General features: G+C 36.8%; 1 protein-coding gene across 4 annotated transcripts in view; it reads right to left on the bottom strand.

Moving 5' to 3' along the window:
• Positions 1–11521: 11521 nt before the first annotated feature.
• Positions 11522–20049, bottom strand: part of LOC137252707 (pleiotrophin-A-like) — a 326419-nt gene continuing 317891 nt past the window's right edge. For all 4 annotated transcript variants that reach the window (XM_067788755.1, XM_067788752.1, XM_067788754.1 and 1 more), the window contains one exon: positions 11522–13874. In XM_067788755.1, the coding sequence (XP_067644856.1) occupies positions 13852–13874 (23 nt within the window). In that variant the 3' untranslated portion in view covers positions 11522–13851. The remainder of the gene's footprint in view (positions 13875–20049) is intronic.

A 20049-nucleotide genomic window follows, 5' to 3' on the forward strand; every position in this document is an offset into this window, starting at 1 on the left:
TCACTAAGAACCCATCGCTTCGAGTTTCGGGAAAGTCTTTAGACCCATCGCAACGGTTTCTACTAAAAGTGGGAACAAATAACTTAGGGGGTCTCCGTTAAGTTCCTTCAATGAACTCGCAGTTTAGTTTAGTGCTTATGTCATGAGTTATGTATTTCAATTCACGACAAACAATTAAAAAGTTTTGTAAGTTGTAATTGGCATTTGCTGAAGATATCATGATTAAATTTGGCAGGAACGTTACCCCTATTACTGTATGTCTTCTAAATAAAAATTAGCAAAATCGGCTGACGAACACACCCACTTAAAAAAAAAATTGAAGTCAAATTTTAACAAAAAATGGAATATATTTACAGGATTAAAGTAAACTATGTCAACATTCAACTCCAGTAATGATATGGTGCAACAAAATACAAAAATAATAGAAAATTTCAAAATGGGCATGGCTCCGTCGTTTTTAATTTAATTTGTCCAGAATAATTTTAAAGCCATAAGTCGAACAAAAATTTACCAATCCTTGTGAAATTTGGTAGAGGCATAGCCTTTATGCCGATAACTATTTTCTGTGAAAATGGAAGAAATCGGTTGAAGCCACGCCCAGTTTTTATACACAGTCGACCGTATGTCCTTGCGCTCGGCCGTTAACACGATAACTTGAGCAAAAATCGATATATGTTTACTAAACTTAGTTCACGTACTTATCTGAACTCAAGTTATCTTGGTATTAAAAATGGGCGAAATCTGAGTATGACTACGCCCACTTTTTCGATATCGAAAATTTTGAAAAATAAAAAACATGCTATAATTCTCAACAAAATACGAAAGAAGTGATGAATCATGGTGATTGGATTGGTCTTTTGACGCAAAATATAACTTTAGAGAAAACTTTGTAAAATGGGTGTGACACCTACCATATTAAGTAGAAGAAAATGAAAGAGTTCTGCTGTGCGTGGTATTACATATATAAATAAATTAGCGGTACCCGACAGATGATGTTCTGGGCCACCCTGGTCCATATCTCCAAAACGCCTTCAAATATACCACTAAGGGCCTCTACCTTTTAAACCCTCACTAATATCTTTAATTTGATACCCATCTCGTACAAACAATTCTAGAGTCACCCCTGGTCCACGTTTATGGCGATATCTCGAAAAGGCAGACACCGATAGAACTATGGCCCACTCCCTTTTAAAATGCTCTTTAAAACCTTTCATTTAATACCCATGTCATACAAACACATTCCAGGGTTACCCTAGGTTCATTTTCCTTCATGGTGATTTTCCCTTATTTGACAAAGGATGAAGGAAAGTCGTTCCAAAAAACGTCTAACACTATAACTTGAGCAACAATGGATATATCTTTACTAAACTTTGTTCACGTACTTATCTGCACTCACTTTATATTGGTATTAAAAACTGGCGAAATCCGACTATCACCAGAATCACTTTTTCGATATCGAAAATTTCCAAAAATTAAAAAAATACCATAATTCTATATCAAATGCGAAAAAAGGATGGAATATGGTGATTGGATTGGTTTTTTTATGCAAAAGTTAATGTAAAAAAAAATTTGGGAAATGGGTGTGACACCTACCATATTAAGCGGTAGAAAATGAAAAAATTCTGCAGGGCGAAATCATGGAATCATGGCAGGAATAATGCTCGTGATATTACATACATAAATAAATAAGTGGTACCCGACAGATGATGTTCTGGGTCACCCTGGTCCACATTTTTTCTGATATCTGGAAAACGCCTTCACATATAAAACTAAGGGCCATTCCCTTTTAAAACCCTCATTAATAGCTTTAGTTTGATACCCATATCGTACAAACATATTATAGAGTCACCCCTAGTCCACCTTTATGGCGCTATTTCGAAAAGGCGTCCACATGTAGAACTAAGGCCCACTCCCTTTTAAAATACTCATTAATACATTTCATTTGATGCCCATATTGTACAAACACATTATAGAGTCACCCCTGGTCTACCTTTATGGCGATTTTTCGAAAGGGCGTCCACATATAGAACTATGACTCACTCCATTTAAAATACTCTTTAATACCTTCCATTTGATACCCATGTTCGGTTACACCCGAACTTAGCCTTCCTTACTTGTTTTAAACTATATTTATGTTATTGCAGTTCTTTTATTATTTTATTGTAATTAATTATTTCCATGCAATTAAAAACTATTTTTTGATGATGCCAAAGAAGTGTAACTTCTCACTCGCGTACATAAGTACAGACAGATAATTTTAAAATTTTTAAATATTCTGAGAAAAATTTAAGCAACACGACAGCAGGACAGACAAGGCCAAAGCTGCTTCTGGTGTACCTTAAAAACTCTTGTAACGAATTTAGCGAAATTCCTCTTATTTGCAACTTTCTACTAACGTTCGAATCACTAAACTGTTGAATAAATAACTCCACTATTAAATAATGCAAAATGGCCTTATTCAAGTACTTCACAATACTACTACTTCTCGACAGATAGCGTGCTTAAATCAAACTCATTACTGATTCTCAGCTTTACCTCCTTTTATACTCTGTGATTTCTCGTTCGCATACTTCTAGGCGCTTCTATTTCTAGAATTTACTAGCAGCTATAAAATTACCAGCTATAACATAACTACAGATGCACCTCGTAGCTTCTCATATGCGCGTGTATATGTGAGTGATACTTCCACAGATAATTGCTTACTTTTGGGAGCATCTCAGATAAGATATATGCATGTGTTTGGGCATCTCCCTTCGCTGCGTGTACGTACATATGTGTAGGCATAATGATTGATTCGTTTATGTAGATACAAGTTACTGCTTTATTGTTGTTGTGGCTTTATTTACTTAGCATCAGACTAGTGATGTGAGTATCACTTAGTGTCACTAATATTCGTCACAATATTTTCCCCCAGGAGGGGTATTCATTTGCCTTCTGCTGCATAAATTTGTACAGAATATAACTTTATATACATATTTGTAAGCACAGGTATGCTGCACTGTTGTTGACAGTTAGTTAAAGAACCTGCAAAACAAAAAGCAATTACGAAGAATTTTTTGAAATTTTCTGGAAAAATTTTAAAAAGGCCAATTAGGGCTCGTTTTCTTATGTCAATCTTGAAATGCTTCCTCTCCATAATTTCAAAATTTTTTTACAACTATGTTTTTAGATAAACTTGTTTACTTGAGAAAACGATACTATGTAGTATTGTCAAGTATTTAGAATAACATAACTTTATCTGAACAAAATTATTCCAGCATTTATAGAATTGTTTACTTAATAACTTGGAGACACAAACAACACGAACGATAATTTGCTCTTTCGTTGTCATTGCCACTGCTGTCCATCTGGTTGCGGTGAATTGATGCATGTGTATCATCAACTGCATTCAGAGACTACTTACATATTGCCATGTAATATATTTGCTTGTATGTAATGGCATGAGTATATTTCGGTCGTCAGGCCAGCATTTTGTGTTCACTGGACCAAAATTTAATGCACTGAGTTGCCGTGAGCGCGATTATGCAGGGCATACAATGACGACTGAGACTTTGATGGGATGAAATAGGATCAGTGGCATGCTTTACCCGGATATGGCTAACGGCGTATAATACATGGTAAGTGGTTGGAGTTCGTGTATTCGAGTGTGTATGGCTTACTCTGCGCGTCCACATCCATGCATGTAAATTTGCGTTGAAACAATTCTAGCCCTGTGGGCAAGCAGTTGCATACACAATTATTTAGTGTGCGATTTGTGTGAATGTCTGCTATATATCTTGTAGTTAAATCAACTAGTCGGAAACTGTTTCATGACTAGGGATATCGGACGAGATGTTTATTTAAATATTTCTATAGGAAATGTCAGCTACAAACTAGTTAAACTTTTTTCGGATAGATCCTTGTTTAATCATGGTAAGTGAGAGTAATTAAAGCACCATCGTTCGCGGTGGGTGAGTACTCGACGCACATAGTTTTGAGCTCTTGTGCCAACTTTTTAATACTCCGTTACTAACTTACTTAATTGGTGCTTAACCGTTTAAACAGTTATTGCCGTCCAACAAGGAGCACCAGTCGCTTCTTCTTTCTGCCCACTGGTCACACAGCGTAGCGGAGGCAGTACCCTGCCTTTGCGTCCAAAGGAGGGGTCCGATACAAATCTGGAGCATCATATTTTATCGTACAACATGACCTGGACAACAACAACAACAACCTGGCCAGCGTGGTCGCTGCGTATTAATTCGCAGGAATTTGTTGATGACTGCGTAAAGCTTGTACAGCACAGCATTAAAACTTCGGTAATCGGCGCCGCCGTGACTGCCGTGGTGTGATGGTAGCGTGCTCCGCCTACCACACCGAAGATCCTGGGTTCACGCCCCGGGCAAAGCAACATAAAAATTTTAGAAACAAGTTTTTTCAATTTTCGTTTTGCCGAGAGAGGACTTTACTTTTCAATTGCCTACCTAGTCCAAAATAGCATTTATTGGCAAGAGTGAATCTTTGCTGGATTTCAGAAGCTTGTGTTAATGCCGGTTCCCTGTTAAACGAAGTCTTTTACTATTTCGAAATTATGGCTGCGAACAGAGCCGTGGTTGCCAAGGCGCATATGCGCCGACTCTTTGCTCGATAACAGCAGGTACTTCGAGTTGTCCTCACTCACAATCAAACCCATATTTTCCGCTTCTTTGTCCATATCAATGTCATAAGCATACGCCAGTAATTGCACGCTTTTTTAGAATATTGTTCCAGAGCGGTTAAGTTCTGTAGTTTGTATAATTTTCTTCAGCATCAAATTAATAAATTCGCACGATAGGATATCACCCTGCCTGAAACCTCTTTTAGTTTCAAACTTCTCGGGATAGTCCTTTCTATGTGTGGCTGTAGTGGTGCTCAAAGTCGTTTTGCATAGCCGTATAAGTTTCTCGGGGAAACTAAATTCAGACATAGTCGCTTATAGGCAGCTCCTATTCGTGCTGTCCAAATAATAAAAATAAAAATGTATGTAAGGCGCGATACCTCGGAAAAGATTTTGCGCCGATGTTCTCTTCCAATTTGCATCGTCCTCATTTTAATTTCTGCGGGACGGGACCTACATTTTTTTTGCCGATTCTGAAGGCAGATTATTTTTCACTGAGAAGCTTTTCATGCCATAAATATACTCGAAGTTCTTGCCAAACACTGCCGAGGAGCGACCCTGCTTAGAAAAACTTTATTTTAATTGAAAAAACTTGTTTCTAAAGTTTTGATCTTACTTTGCCTGGAGCGTGAACCCAGGATCTTCGGTGTGGTTGGCGGAGTACGCTACCACCACACAATCGTGGTCGTCAGCTGTTGAAATCGGCTTTAAAATCGACGAAGAGGTGATGCGTGTCAAATTTCTTTGGCGCATTGTTAAAATCTGGTCGATGGAGATTAACCAGGTCGCATTGATAAGGTTAAGACAACCGATTCACGGTGGGCTTAAATCTTTTGCACAATACACTCGACAGAACCTTAAATTCGATATAAGGAAGGCTGATTCTGCGATTTTGGAATGGCAAAGAGCACATATACTCCAATAGTCGAGCATGCACTTTCCCGATCATATTTTGCAAAGATGCATGCCCCTCATCAACTCCTTGCCGCCATATTTGAATACTCTAGTATATGGAAAAAATTTAAAACTAGTTTGGTTTAGATTTAGTCAATGTCGAACCAGTTTGATAATAGTCACAAATTTGTTTTTGTAAACTGATATTTTTTCTGACTAGTCTGCTGTTTCACTGCTCGGTTAGTACAACCGTTGTGTTCATGTAGTGGTAGAAAACAAGTACATATTATCCTCTTACTTTCCGCTCCAAATTCGGTTGAGCGCTATAACACAGGATAGTAGTGCACATCCTGGTATGCCTTTTGCATAATGTCAAAACACGCACACAATCACACATGCATTGTTGAATTATATATATATATTAGGGCGGGTCGATTTAAAAATCGCTCATTGCTCTGTGAAAATCGTATTATAGGGATCAAAATAAGAAACTTTGCCGAAGGAACCATACCTCTAAAACGAATTCTGATGTCCCCCCCCCCCCCCCTTTTTGGGTCGAACTTTTGGGTAGGGGCAATTTCAATTCTACCTGCTGTGCCTTGTGGTGGCTTAAAAAAAACAACACAAGCAATTTTACGATCTGCAATTGTATCACAGTGATGCCTTGGTTTTAAAAGGGTTGTAAAAACGCTAATTTCTAATATTTGTTTTTAAATTTCTTTTCTATTACTAAGTTAAATTTATTTTTTCATTTACATATGTTCTGACTAAATAAATTTCTAAAGAGAAAAATAAACTCCAAAAAGAAAAAAACATAGGCATTTCAAAGCGGGATTTTTCAAAATTTGCCGTTACCCAAAAGTTCGACCCAAAGGGGGGGGGGGGGGGGGCATCAGAATTCGTTTTAGAGGTATGGTTCCTTCGGCAAGATTTCTTATTTTGATCCCTAGAATATGATTTTCACAGAGCAATGGGCGATTTTTTTGCCTCCCCACAAATCGACCCGGCCTAATATATATGTATGTGTGTATTTTGCAATTTGGGATTTCACTATTTTTGACTTAAATTTGGTATGCACGACAGCGAGCTTACATCCACGCCTTAAATTCATATTTAACAAAAATTCTGTTACCACCTTAATTCTGTTGCCACTTTTATTTGTGACTTGAATTTTTTATTAGTTTTTAGTAGTGGATTAAGAGCTGCTGAGTACTTATAAAAAATTTAGCAATTGCGTTTTCTTAACTTTTCAGACAATATGCTAAAATTTTGAACCAATGCTTATCAAAAATTCTAAAATCTGGAAAGGAACAGAGTGATCAAAAAATGGAGTATTGCTCGCCGAAACAGCTGGACGATTTAGTTGCAACTCCTGTACACGACCTCTCAAAGCATCCACCTTGGCCTCGTTTTTTCCTCAAACTGCATTATTTTTGCATTCATGCGCGCTTCGAGTTTCGATAATAAACGCGCTGCTTGTGCTTCGAGTTGTAATGTTATGCGTGTCTCTTGTTCTTTAAGTTGAGATGCCATTTATGTGTTCTGTTCTTCCAGCTCTGATGAAATTTTGTGTTTCCTGTGCTTCAACCTTGGATGTTGTGCGAAAATACTCGGAATTTACTAAAAATTTACTTGATACCTACTACAGTTCACATATAATAAATAAAAATAATTAAATGTAAGACGCGATAACCTCCGAAGAGATCTAAGGCCGAGCTTCTCTTCCAAATTGTGTCGTGCTCTTCTTGATTTTCCCTACATACTGGCCGGACGGGACCGACATGTTTTATGCTGACTCCGAACGGCATCTGCAAGGCAGATGAGTTTTCACTGAGAGCTTTTCATGGCAGAAATAAACTCGTAGCGCTTGCCAAACATTGCCGAGGGGCGACCCCGCTTAGAAAAATTTTCTTCTAATTGAAAAAACTTATTTTTAAAATTTTGATGTTGCTTTGCCCGGGGTGTGAACACAGGGCGTATGGCGTGGTACGCGGAGCACGCTACCATCACACCACTGTGTCCGCCATATTTTGGTGAATATTAGCATCACTATGATGTTAGTAAATAATCACCACAAGAAAAGCAAGCAGCCTGAAATGTGACGCAATCTCAAGACGCACGGCTAAGTTAATGGGTTCACCATGACCAGAAAATTCCCACATTAAATCCCTCAAGCCAATAGAACTGCTAGGGATCACCATGGAAGTCGGCTGGCATAAGGTGCTGACCAATGGTCGCATTGCAATCCTTAATAAACTATCCATCTATCTAACGGAGAAGGAACGAAACAGTCGTGGTTGACTGTGTCAAAACAGGCCAAGCTGCACTAGCACCATCCTATGATGAGTATTAATCGAGTTCAGAATGATGGTAGTGACATGAACTTTACGGAAGACATGCTATGGCTGAATAACCGAAGAATTTAATTTAATTGAGGAAATCATAACGGCTTTAAACGTTTTCGTTACTGACTTAAGAAATAATATCGGTAGATACTGGCTGGGTTTCCGGTCTTTGTCTGTTATTCTGGAATGGGAAATGCTTTTAACGACAAGGAGAAAAAATATTATAAGCTGCTGATACCCTCATGGTCAAGGTGTTTTGGCATCGGCATAGGTTTTCCGTCTGGAACTATTGATATGGAAGGCTTGGCCTTTTCAATGGCTTCTTTAACCTCTGTTGAGGTTAAAGGAAGGTGCTACTTGTCATGCTTTTGTTTATGTGCCCGTCGATTTGGACGATATCTAGAAATGTCAGCTGAAGTTTGCATTGCAAATTGGCGACAGAAAGCACTCGCGCATTTCTTCGAGTCCGATAGACGAAATTCTAGTCGAATTAATTATTAAAACACAAACTAGTATGAATAACACCACAAAATTCTAGTCAATAAACTAGAATGTTTCCTGACTACTTTGGTTTTTGACTGCAGGGTGTGAAGGCGGGCTACTGGAATTTTACCAAATGTTCATTTACTTTCGGTTTATTGGTGTTAGTGTCATTGAAATAGTGATACTATTTAGTAGTTTCGGCGGTCGATGTTTGCAGGGAAGATATATCCAAAAAGCTTGATAAATACATAGATCAAATGAAAAACAAATTTTGTTTTGTTTTTATCATAAAGTTTTATTATTTACTTTTATTTATTTATTTAAAATTTTCAGTTAATCTTATGTATGCACGTTTAAATGTTTTTGTTGTTATGTAATGTATTTTTAGTAATTAGTGTTCACAGTTGTTTTTGTTTGGATTTCAGTTAATTTTTCATGTTGAGTTTTTTTCCAATTGAGTTTGTTTTGTTGTTTATGTTTATGTTAGTTTGTAGTTGTAATTGTAATTGTAATTTCCATTGAAAATAATGTTCAGACAATTAAAAACACACATTTAAACTCTGCTGCTTATATTTAGTCATAGCTATTTGCTTATTACATTTTGTTTTTGTAATTGTATTTGATAACTGTGTGTGTATGTTTGTGTTGTATGTACTCTGGGCTGTGTTAATTATTTAAAAAAAAAATTTTTTTTTGGAAAACTTGTCATAAATTGATTTTGTGTGTGTGTGCGTGTGTGTGTGTGTGGGGGGGGGGGGGGGGGGGGCTTTGTATGTAAATCTCAGAACTTTAACGAGCTTTAATGTTAAAACTATTTCAAGTGTAATAATTCAGCGCTGGTTAAGGAGTTTGCGTTTCCGCTTTGTGTTCTAAATGTTCTCTGTTTTCTGTCTGTTTTTTTTTTTATTTATTGTGGAGCATGAGATTAAATCAAACTTGTGTGAATTGCTAGATAAAGGAATGCATAATCTATCGTTCTAAGTTTTTATTCTCTAATTATGCAAAGTTGAGAGTTTAAGAGATACGTAGATGAGAGTGTAAAATTAAAACATTACCTTTGATATATCTCTTTATTTGTTTGAGTTATGTTCGAGTCTTTTAACTTTCTTTGTATGTAAGTATGTTTGTGTATTATAAACTTCTCTTTACAATATTTACATATTCTCATATTTCAATGCTAAAACTGCTACAACTGTTTTCTTAGTTTTAAAAGAGTCACTATTTTTTATATTTCTTTTTTCTTGCTTAAGAAGAGTGATTTCTGTTTTAAAAACGTGTATCAGAGTCAAAATATGAACTGAAAAATAAAAGTAATTTCCTGAACATTTTTTTCTACTTATCTAACATAAACAGAACAAAAAACTCTAACACCAAATTGTTTTAAAAGTTCAGAGCCCATATTGTGTTATACGATCACGTATCGAAAACCAATCTCACTCAAACGATAAACTTAAATCAGTAAACTATTCCTAAAAAAAAAAAAAAAAAAAAAATTAATGTAAGGCGCGATAACCACCAAAGAGATCTAAGGCCGAGCTTCTCTTCCAATTTGCGTCGTGCTCCTATTGATTTTCCCTACAAATTGGCCGGACGGGACCTACATGTTTTATGCCGACTCCGAACGGCATCTGCAAGGCAGATGAGTTTTCACTGAGAGCTTTTCATGGCAGAAATACACCCGGAGCGCTTGCCAAAAACTGCCGAGGGGCGACCCCGCTTAGAAAAATTTTCTTCTAATTGAAAAACCTTATTTCTAAAATTTTGATGTTGCTTTGCCCGGGGTGTGAACCCAGGGCATACGGTGTGGTAGGCGGAGCACGCTACCATCACACCACGGTGTCCGGCAATTTTCTTAAAAATCATACTATATTATGAATCTTAGAAGTACTCGCAGCTGCTATTTAACGTACTCGTATTAATTAAATTCGAATCACTATTTCAGTGATATTGTGATTTTAAAAAATGGATTCGATCACGTATCGTATAACACAAAACGAGCCCTATTTTTAAGGCGTATGAGCATTTTAGTCGTTGGAATAAGCGATTTTGATGCAAATGCTTAATTTGACAATATGTACTGAATATAAAGTGCACTGGGATTGTTGCTGTGCTATGCCTCGTCCAATAGGCGCGACCACTCACAAAATGTCGTCAAAGGCGCCTACGACAGTACTAAGAAACTTGCAGTTTCAACATGGTCGGCCAAGGAATACTGATGTCACAAATTTGAGGAAAGTGACATTTATTTTATTATTATAAAAGTTGAGTACAATATGTGGACCTATGTCCCACAATAGATTTCAGGAACAATTAAACTCAGTTTGAAAGCTACATATGTTATCTTACAAAGCACAAACTATTGCGAATTTGAGCTGGCGCAAAAAATTGCATCACCTAAGTAGTTAGAGCGTGAAATTGAACCATATCTTATGGAAGTTGGAGCTTATCTTTTAAAAAAGCTTCCTGGTTGCGACAGTAGTTTAGAGATCTCATAGGGAAAGTTTTTTGTTGTATAAATAGTTGGAATGGCTTGAAAGAAAGCATATGTGAGGTGACCTTTTTTGTAATTTGTGAATTCCGCTTAAAGCTTTGAAGGATGCTTTGATTACTGGAAAGTTTTTGGTAATGGAACTTCTTATTGCGAGCTTTGAAAGAAGCTTTAGTGATCCATAAGTTTGAGTTATAAAACATCTTATGACGACCCGCTAAGTATTCGCTAAATTTTGACCGTCAACAGTAAAATTTCATGCACATTTTCAAAAAGGGCAAGAGCAAGTTTTTTTTACCATTAGGCTTTATTGATATTAGAGAAAAGTTGGAAAAATTTCAGACCTCAACGCTTGTTAGGATATGTTCATCAGCTAGCTTTTCAAGTGATGACTTTTGAACTCGAGTATACCTGCATTCGTACTGGTGTTAAGGCAAATGTGTGTATCCACTCAGCCATTGCACGATTTGTAATCTGTCTGAAACTTTTGCCTTTTTGATAATATTCCTTTTATACTTACTTTGGTACATATACACATATTGTATCTTTTGAATGCCAAATTGTGTGAAATATATTTCGGCGCGCTCAACAGAATTTCAGTGACCATGCGACTGTGGCAAATTTTGAAACTTTTCTCTAATTCAGGTTTTTACGGATTTAGTAGTGAAGTCTGTTTCGAACTTTGAACCTGCAGCTGCTGTGGGAAGCACGTGATTGCTAAAGCTTGAGTCCATGAAATGACGTAAACTGTTTCCATTTCTAAATTCAGACTAAAGGTTCCTTTGTAAGCGAAGAGTTAAGCTGTAGCTTAGTTAAATGCTACCAAGTCAAGGAGGAACTAAGCAGTACATCAAAATATTCCACTTCTTGATTCAGTCCTGAATTCGTGCCTTGCTTGGTTAGAAAATCTCAGATATCTAACAAGGTTTGATGTATTTTCCAGTTCACACATAAAATATGGAGGACATTTATATGTTTAGAAAACTGAAAGGAAATAAGCCTGAATATTTTTGTTCTGGATTGAGGTTCTTCTTCGCCTTCGCCTAAGGGGGACTCTCCGAAAGTTTTTTTGAAAGGGTTGCACTACACAACTCCTTAAACTCTATAGTTTCAGGTTATATTGCTGCGATGAGTATTAAGCATGGGTAACACTGTGCTGCATGGTGCAGTTCAGTTAACACCGTACTCAAAGTTCGCGGCATTGAGTTCATAAAAAAAGTGCGTTAGCACCGAGAAGTGTTAGAGACAACAATGTGAAAATGCTTTTGCGATCGCCGCCTAGGAAAAAACCCAAACATCAACGAAATAAGTTGGTTGGTTGCTGTGCAGCCCGAATACCAAAGATCTGATCCACTGTAGCGCACATGGAACACAGTCATCCCTGACAAGTGTAATTACGCTGTAGCTTGGTGCTACCTTCACAGATAGCGCTAGTGTTAGTGCATTAGCACCAGAAAAAATGAATTGTTACCCATGCTTAATAAGTGGATGTGAGTGCAATGATATTTCAGAAAGATCTTTGAATAAAAAATTGCTCAGCGCTAGAACTGAAACTTATAATAGTGATGACACTATGAATTAGTTAAAGAGGATTAGTTTTTACCGGCTAACAGCATCAGGTGGTGCATTACGTTGGAGTTTGGCGCTAATATCATAGATGGCGCTAGTGTTATTCCGCTAGCACTACAAAAATTCTGTTATTACCCATGCTTAATCCACATTTGAGAAAAATATATTACAAGCGAAAAGAGAATTTAAATTTTTGTTGCTGCACTCATTTTTGCTTTAATAATTTCAATTGTAATGCAACTCTTCAACTTAATTTAGCAGTTTCTTGTTAAACGTTTTTGAATGTTTATGTTTGTGTAAGGTATGTAAAGTTTGCTGTTAGCATAGAAATGCAAATATTTAAGTTATTTATCAACTATTTTCGGTAAATTTTATTATTTTTTTGGGTTTTCACAATTGTTTTTTTGTTTCCTATTACTTTTGTTTTGTAATAAAATCTTATTTTTTTAATTTGGCTTTTATTTTTAATATCAATGTTTTTTTCTGTGAAACAAATATAATATTAATGTTTTCCTTTCTTATATTTTACTACTTCGTAATGCATCGTATGTATATAAGTAATAATTCTTATTTTAGATGTTTGAATTTATTACTTATTTTTTAAATTTAATAAAATTTTAATTTACTCGCATACTCTTCACCTTCCTCCTTCGTGCACTGCCTGAATTGTCTGCTGCAGTAGCTTTTTGAGCTAACAATTTTTGCCGTTATTTACGCAACTGCATTCTGAATTACTGTAAGTATGTTTGTGTTTGTGTATATATTTGTAATTTTACTGTCTTTTATTTAAATTTTTATTAAAAATTATTTTATCCGGTTTATTTTTTTTCCTGTTGTAGTTTTTGTTTTTTTGGTCTGTAACTGCAACACTTCTGTTTTCTTTTAGCAACTCTTAATGTATATATAATGTGTATATATATATGGTATATAAGTCTATTTTGTGTTTATTTTAAAACATATTTGTTCAGTTTTTTCTGTCTTTCTCTATTTTGTAATCAATTTCGGGGAATCTCTATAAATACATACCTTTTTTTTATTATATTTTGCCATTGTTTTATACTTATTTATTATTTATGGTTTTTTACTGTAGTTTCACAATTTTTTCTTTGTTTAGTTTTATATAACTTTTTCTGTCTGTTTTTAAATTTATTTCGTTTTTTTTTTCACTCTAATATTCGTTTTATTTTTGCAATTTTCTGTCTTTGTGTGTTTCTGTGTCTGTCAGTTGGTTGTGTTGGTAGTTGATTTTAAAAATGAAATATTGGTTCCCTTATTTCCGAATTTTATTCTTCTTGTGTATGTGTATGTGAAACTTTGTATATATGTGAGTGATATTTGCAAGCGACTTGTTTTGCAAAGTATCTCAATTTATTTCAATTTTGGTTGTTTTGTGTTTAAATTGAAATGGTTCGCTGGGTTTGTGTTGGGCTGTTGCGAAATTAGGCGCGTGCCTTGCGTATAGCTGTAATTAGAAAAAAAATATATATATAAAATATGCATAAGTAATTTTTTATCAAACTAGCAAAAAATTAGGTGGGCAATAATACTATGTTCAAACAGAAAAATAAATTGAGGCAATTTCGATGTAAATTGAGTGGTGTTAATACAACTCAATTTAGCTTACACAATAGTAATTTGGTAGCTGGTTGGCTCATCTCTTGAGCAGCAATATACTTTTGCTCAGATTGTGAATGGAATGAAATGAAAACATAAAACTTTGAAATTTTTGTGTGTTGTAAAAAAATGTGTTCAATGTTTTGGTTCCATTTTGAGTTTGTCATCTTCTTTTGACAATTGCTTTTCCAGTGAAATGAAAAAAATCAAATCAGCTGATGAAATGAGCCAACCATATAGTTGAGCCATGCCTAACTGACGTTTAAATCTACTCAATAAACACACTTTACAAGGTTGCATTTGAAGTTTGAAACAATTTCTTACGCAATTTTTTTTTAAATTGGCAATTTATTATTACAATGTATTATATGATAAATTGCGTAATAAATTGCCCAAATGGTATAAATTGCCAATTTGATGTGTGTTTGTAAAAAAGTTAGTAATTATATAACGATTTTAAGGACCGAGTTTAAAGTTTATGTAGTTAAAGCTGACCAGAGTTTAGCACTGCTTTTTGGCAAGTTTAAAGTCTAGTATAATAAGTCGACACTATTTTAATTGCATGCTTGATAACATCCATTTTCAGCAAACTTTTTAAAAATATACACAAAAAAAAATGGCTGGAAAATTCTGCTTTGAAGCCTTTAGGTTAGGTTGAACTGGCTGGTCAATAAAGGCTTCATATAGACATAGAATGTGTTCATAGTGTAACCAAAATTTGTTTGGCGATTAAACGGATGAACCCCAGTAAGGTGCTGATCCTTGTGTTATTGAGCTCCGTTCTCTTGGCAAATACTAGAAGTTTTCTAGGACCTAGCTAAATTGCTGCATCGAGATTTGACAACCCTGCTGCCCATAATGCCTGGAGTCCTGACCTGGCGAGCGCAGGAAACAAACACACAGAACGTGGTCAACCGTTTCTTCCTGCAGCTTGCACTTTCTACATCTTCTGTAACTGACAAGGCGTAACTTATAAGCATATGACGTCAAAAGTCAGTGCCCAGTTAGTATGCCCATCGTTAGTCTTAAGTCTTCTCTCTTGAGAGATTTTTGCCAGTTTGTGAGTCTAATATCGTAGGCGTTACACATATTCCTAGAAATTTTGCAGAGCTGCGCGATTGTCGACGCTTTTCCTGCTTGATGGGTCATATGCGACTCCTGTCTCTTTTGCCAACACATCGGAATTTTCGTTACCTTCAATCCCTTTATGACCGGGAACCCAGTAAATATGTAAGATTCGGCAGGAGCGAAGTTTTTTCAATGCATTTTTGTATTATATAGGTATTTGCTGCCTTTTAAAAGTCATCTCAATGTCTCCCTTTGCTGGGCTCTTGGGCAAAGCGATATTGAATGGAATGAACTCGCAGATGAAATGGCTAGGAAAGGTTCCGATTTGGACAAAAGTTAAGTGGACAGTCCGTCTGACCACCGCTGGGTTATCTCCTGCGGAGAATCGAGGAATATGAGAACAGGGCAACGGCTTGGATAGGAAAGGCACCAGCTTCCTTCTCAAAATGAAGAAATCCGCGGGGAGGGTACTTACGAGTGTAGTCGCAGGTCATTGTGCTATCGCACCAATGCTCCGACGGTGGCGAATATCAAAAAGCTCTCTCTTCAGAAGTTGTCAGGATGAGGAGGAAGATGAGTCGATCTACCACTTTCTCTGCCGTTGTCCAGGGATTCAAAGAAGAAGGCTAAGATCTCTGGGCTCATGGTTCTTCTACAGCCTGGCAGAGGTTGGCGAACATCTCGCATCTTCTTGGGTTCATCAGGGAAAGCAAGTGGTTCATTGAGGACCACTACGAGGTAATGGGTTTAAACGAATGTGCCGCCACACTGCACTTACTGAGGGCCCTCACAATAGAAAAAAAATCTCCGAGTAGAAGTGTGGGTAATACCCTCGCACGCCCTCATAACCTAACCTAACCTAAGTACTGTGTGAGATTATTGCCTTAATCGCCGCCTGTCTATCAATACATTGTAACGAATTTACTGCAATTCCTTTTATTTGCAACCTTCTGCTAACGTTCGAATCACTAAACTGTTGAATAAATAACTGCACTATTCAATAATGCAAAATGGCCTTTATTAAAGTACTTCTCAATAACACTACTATTGCTCGCCAGATAGCGTCCTCAATCAAACTGATTGTCGCGCCTCTACTGTTGCTGCCTTTTATACTCTGTGATTTCTCGTTCGCATACTTCGAGGCGCTTCAAGAATTTACTTAGTGACTGCTGTAAAATTATAACTGCAGATGCACGTGTATAGCTTCTCATATGCGCGTGTATTTGTGAGCAACACTTCCACAATTATAATTGCCTAATTTTGGGAGCATCTCAGATAAGATATCTGCATGTGTTTGTGCGTTTCTTCTCCGCTGCGTGTACGTACATAATGATTGATATATTGATGTGCATACCAGTCACTGCTTAGCATCGGCTTAGAGATGAAAGTATCCCTTAGTGTTGCTAATATTCGTCACAATATATATATTGATGCGACTGCAGCTTAAGCACGCTTCCTTCAGAATCTCTGCTGCTTTCTTCACGGCTATAATTTCCGCCTAAAAAACGCTGCAGTAATCTGGCAGTATGTAGGATCTTCTTATATCTGGATCACAGACCCGACCCTTTCCGTTTACTTGGAGCCATCTGTATCTACGTGAATTGCATGATTTGTCATTTCTGCACCCTGGCGCTTACCTTTCGGTTCAATTGTGGTCCCAGAAATCTTAGCCCTTTTCTATTAAAAATAACCTATCGAAAATTATTTTGGAGAGTACTTCATCTAAACTTTCGGTATTTCAAAACGAAAATACAACTCAAGGTTAGGTTGAACTAGTTGTCCTGAGGTGATCTCATTTAGACTGAATGAATCCATAGTGTTACCAAAAGTTACAACTTAAAATAAATTCACGAAATTTTCTCTCTATAAAGTTCGCTCTTAATACAGGCAGTGTTTCAAAACTTGACAGAGATAGACCGTTGTGAATCTTCGCCAAGATGGGATAACCTTTTTACAGACCAAACAAGTCGAGGCAACTTTTAACTATCACCGTAAAATTTCAGCGTCCTTCATTTCATTGACCATAACTACTTTTGACTTAATTAAATTGTTGGTAACAAACCGATAAGTCGAAGTGTGCAATTGGGCTAAATACCTTTTAAATTGTCTGTAGTATAGAGATCAGTTATCATATGCAATCTTACATTGAGTCGTTTACACGGTGTTTACGGGTGCTACCTTACATTATAGTGGTGCTAGCTCCAGATGCTGGCTACTAGTTATGAATTACTAATTTTAACAGAAAATTCTGGGGATGATAGAATTTTCAATACACAGGACAACAAAGTTTATCCTTCACCTACGACATTAAGAGCCGTGACAATTGAAATTGCCTTCATTGGCATTCACGTTTACCACTATGTAATACTAAAAACTTCACAAAGCCAATTCGGTTTACCGTTACCCACTGAGGAGAATGAATGCTCTTAAAAATAAATGTAAGGTGCGATAACCTCCGATGAGATCTAAGGCCGAGCTTCTCTTCCAATTTGCGTCGTGCTCCTCTTGGTTTTGCCTAAAAATTGGCCGGAGGGGACCTACATGTTTTATGCCGACTCCGAGCGGCATCTACAAGGCAGATGAATTTTCACTGAGAGCTTGTAATGGCAGCAATACACCAAACACTGCCGAGGGGCGACCCCGCTTAGAAAAATTTTCTTCTAATTGAAAAACCTTATTTCTAAAATTTTGATGTTGCTTTGGCCGGGGTGTGAACCCAGGGCATGCGGTGTGGTAGGCGGAGCACGCTACCATCACACCACGGTGGATGCTCTTATATCATACACATTATAGTTGACAAGAGAGAATACGACTTGTTGCATTATACATAATATGCCCCCTATATGCATGCATAGTTCAGCGATTAACAAGTAAGGACGGGAATGTCTCCGGCTGTGCCTAAGACTTCACACCCTTCATGAATGGGGCTGAACAATAATTTTAACCCATTCGTAATATCCAAATAATTGGCTGTATAAGACGGCCACCGTGGTGTGATGGTAGCGTGCTCCGCCTATCACACCGTATGCCCTGGGTTCACACCCCGGCCAAAGCAACATCAAAATTTTAGAAATAAGGTTTTTCAATTAGAAGAACATTTTTCTAAGCGGGGTCGCCTCTCGGCAGTGTTTGGTAAGCGCTCCGGGTGTATTTCTGCCATGAAAAGCTCTCAGTGAAAACTCATCTGCCTTGCAGATGCCGCTCGGAGTCGGCATAAAACATGTAGGTCCCGTCCGGCCGATTTGTAGGGAAAATCAATAGGAGCACGACGCAAATTGGAAGAGAAGCTCGGCCTTAGATCTCTTCGGAGGTTATTGCGCCTTACATTTATTTTTTTTATGTTTTATAAGGTATGAAATATACATATAGTGGGCAGGTGTTCATACCTAAGCGATTTTTAAGATAAATATAAAATAAACAAGTATGGAAGGCTAAGTTCGGGTGTAACCGAACATTACATACTCAACTGTCAAATTACAGCTTGCAAAACTTTTAAATTACCTTATTTTTGAATTTTTTTTTCGTCCAAATCATATCTCGATTAGTTTATGCCGCAACGGGGTACCGTAGTTTGTGTGAGAATGCAAAGTTTCACGTTTTTTGTGGTCTGAATGAAATAACTGTGACCATGAATCACTTACCTCAAAAATGTTTGACGTAAACATAAGTATTTGATGAAATGTGAAGATTCTAACCGTTTAATAGGGGTCAGAAATAACAGTTTACATGGGGTATATAATACATATAACACCGATCTATATGATTTTTCAGACAACGATATATGCTATATACGTAAGCATATGGTGAAATTTGAAGCGTCTAGCTGTTAAAATGGAGCAGAAATTGCGAAAAGTTTCATATCTGAAAAATCGGTTGCGGGAGATATATGCTATATATACAACCGATCTCATCCATTTTTTCAGACAAAAATATGTGCAATATATGAAAGGATGGGTGAAGTTTGAAGCTTCAATCTGATAAATTGAGGAAGATAAGACAAAATCCTCTTTACTGGCAAATCGGTTATATGAAGATATATGCTATAGTAGTCCGATCCGGCCAGTTCCGACAACTGTCTAAGCGGACAACTAAGTATACCAGCTCACCAAATTTTACCAACATATATCAAACATTGAGGAACTAGTTTGCATACAAACAAACAGACGGACATGGCTTCATCAACTCAGCTCTTAATCCTGATCATTTCCGTATACTTATTGGTGAGTCTATCCATTTTCCTTTAACGACTACAATTTTGAGATGCGTGACAAACTTAATATACCATTCCATTTTCTTTGAAGGTATAAAAAGACAGCTGCGAAGCAAACATGTGGAGAATGACTCGACTTCCCTTTGGTTTTCTGATTCAATTTCAATTGTCTGCCAACAGTAATAGTGTCATGTCACACATCATCTACCAGACTTAGAGCCAATTAGTGAATAAAATGAGTTTGACAATATTGTTGTTGCTATTTATACACACCTTTTGGCGAATAATAAGGAATGCCAAAATAGTTGTAAACTTCCACGATGTCTGTATTCTAGGAATTTGTATGCACGGCTTACTTAAGGATCACTCGAGTTGTTAATGGGAAAGTTAAGTTAAAGCGTAAACAAGTTGGTTAGATTTTGTTGGAAGGTTTGAGTAACAATGACTACGATTAATAACCTAGACACGGTGAGTTGCAGAAAAAACATGATTCAAATACTCTTGCTAATAACATACCAACGGCGTCGTATTACAAAGAAATAAACCAAAATTATTGTGAGTCATTTTCAACGGTTGCTCTCGGTATATTTTTGGCCCTTTAATTTGTTTTCGTTTTCCTTTTATGAAGTTGTCAGCACATATAGCGGGGGAATGGAAAATTTAGTAGAATAGAAATTTACTTGGCTTGCTCAATGTGAAGTGATAAGCTATGGCTAGACAAAGCTAAGCTAACTTCTGACAAATA

Source organism: Eurosta solidaginis, chromosome 5 (genome assembly GCF_040869045.1).
Source record: "Eurosta solidaginis isolate ZX-2024a chromosome 5, ASM4086904v1, whole genome shotgun sequence".
NCBI classification, from domain to species: domain Eukaryota; kingdom Metazoa; phylum Arthropoda; class Insecta; order Diptera; family Tephritidae; genus Eurosta; species Eurosta solidaginis.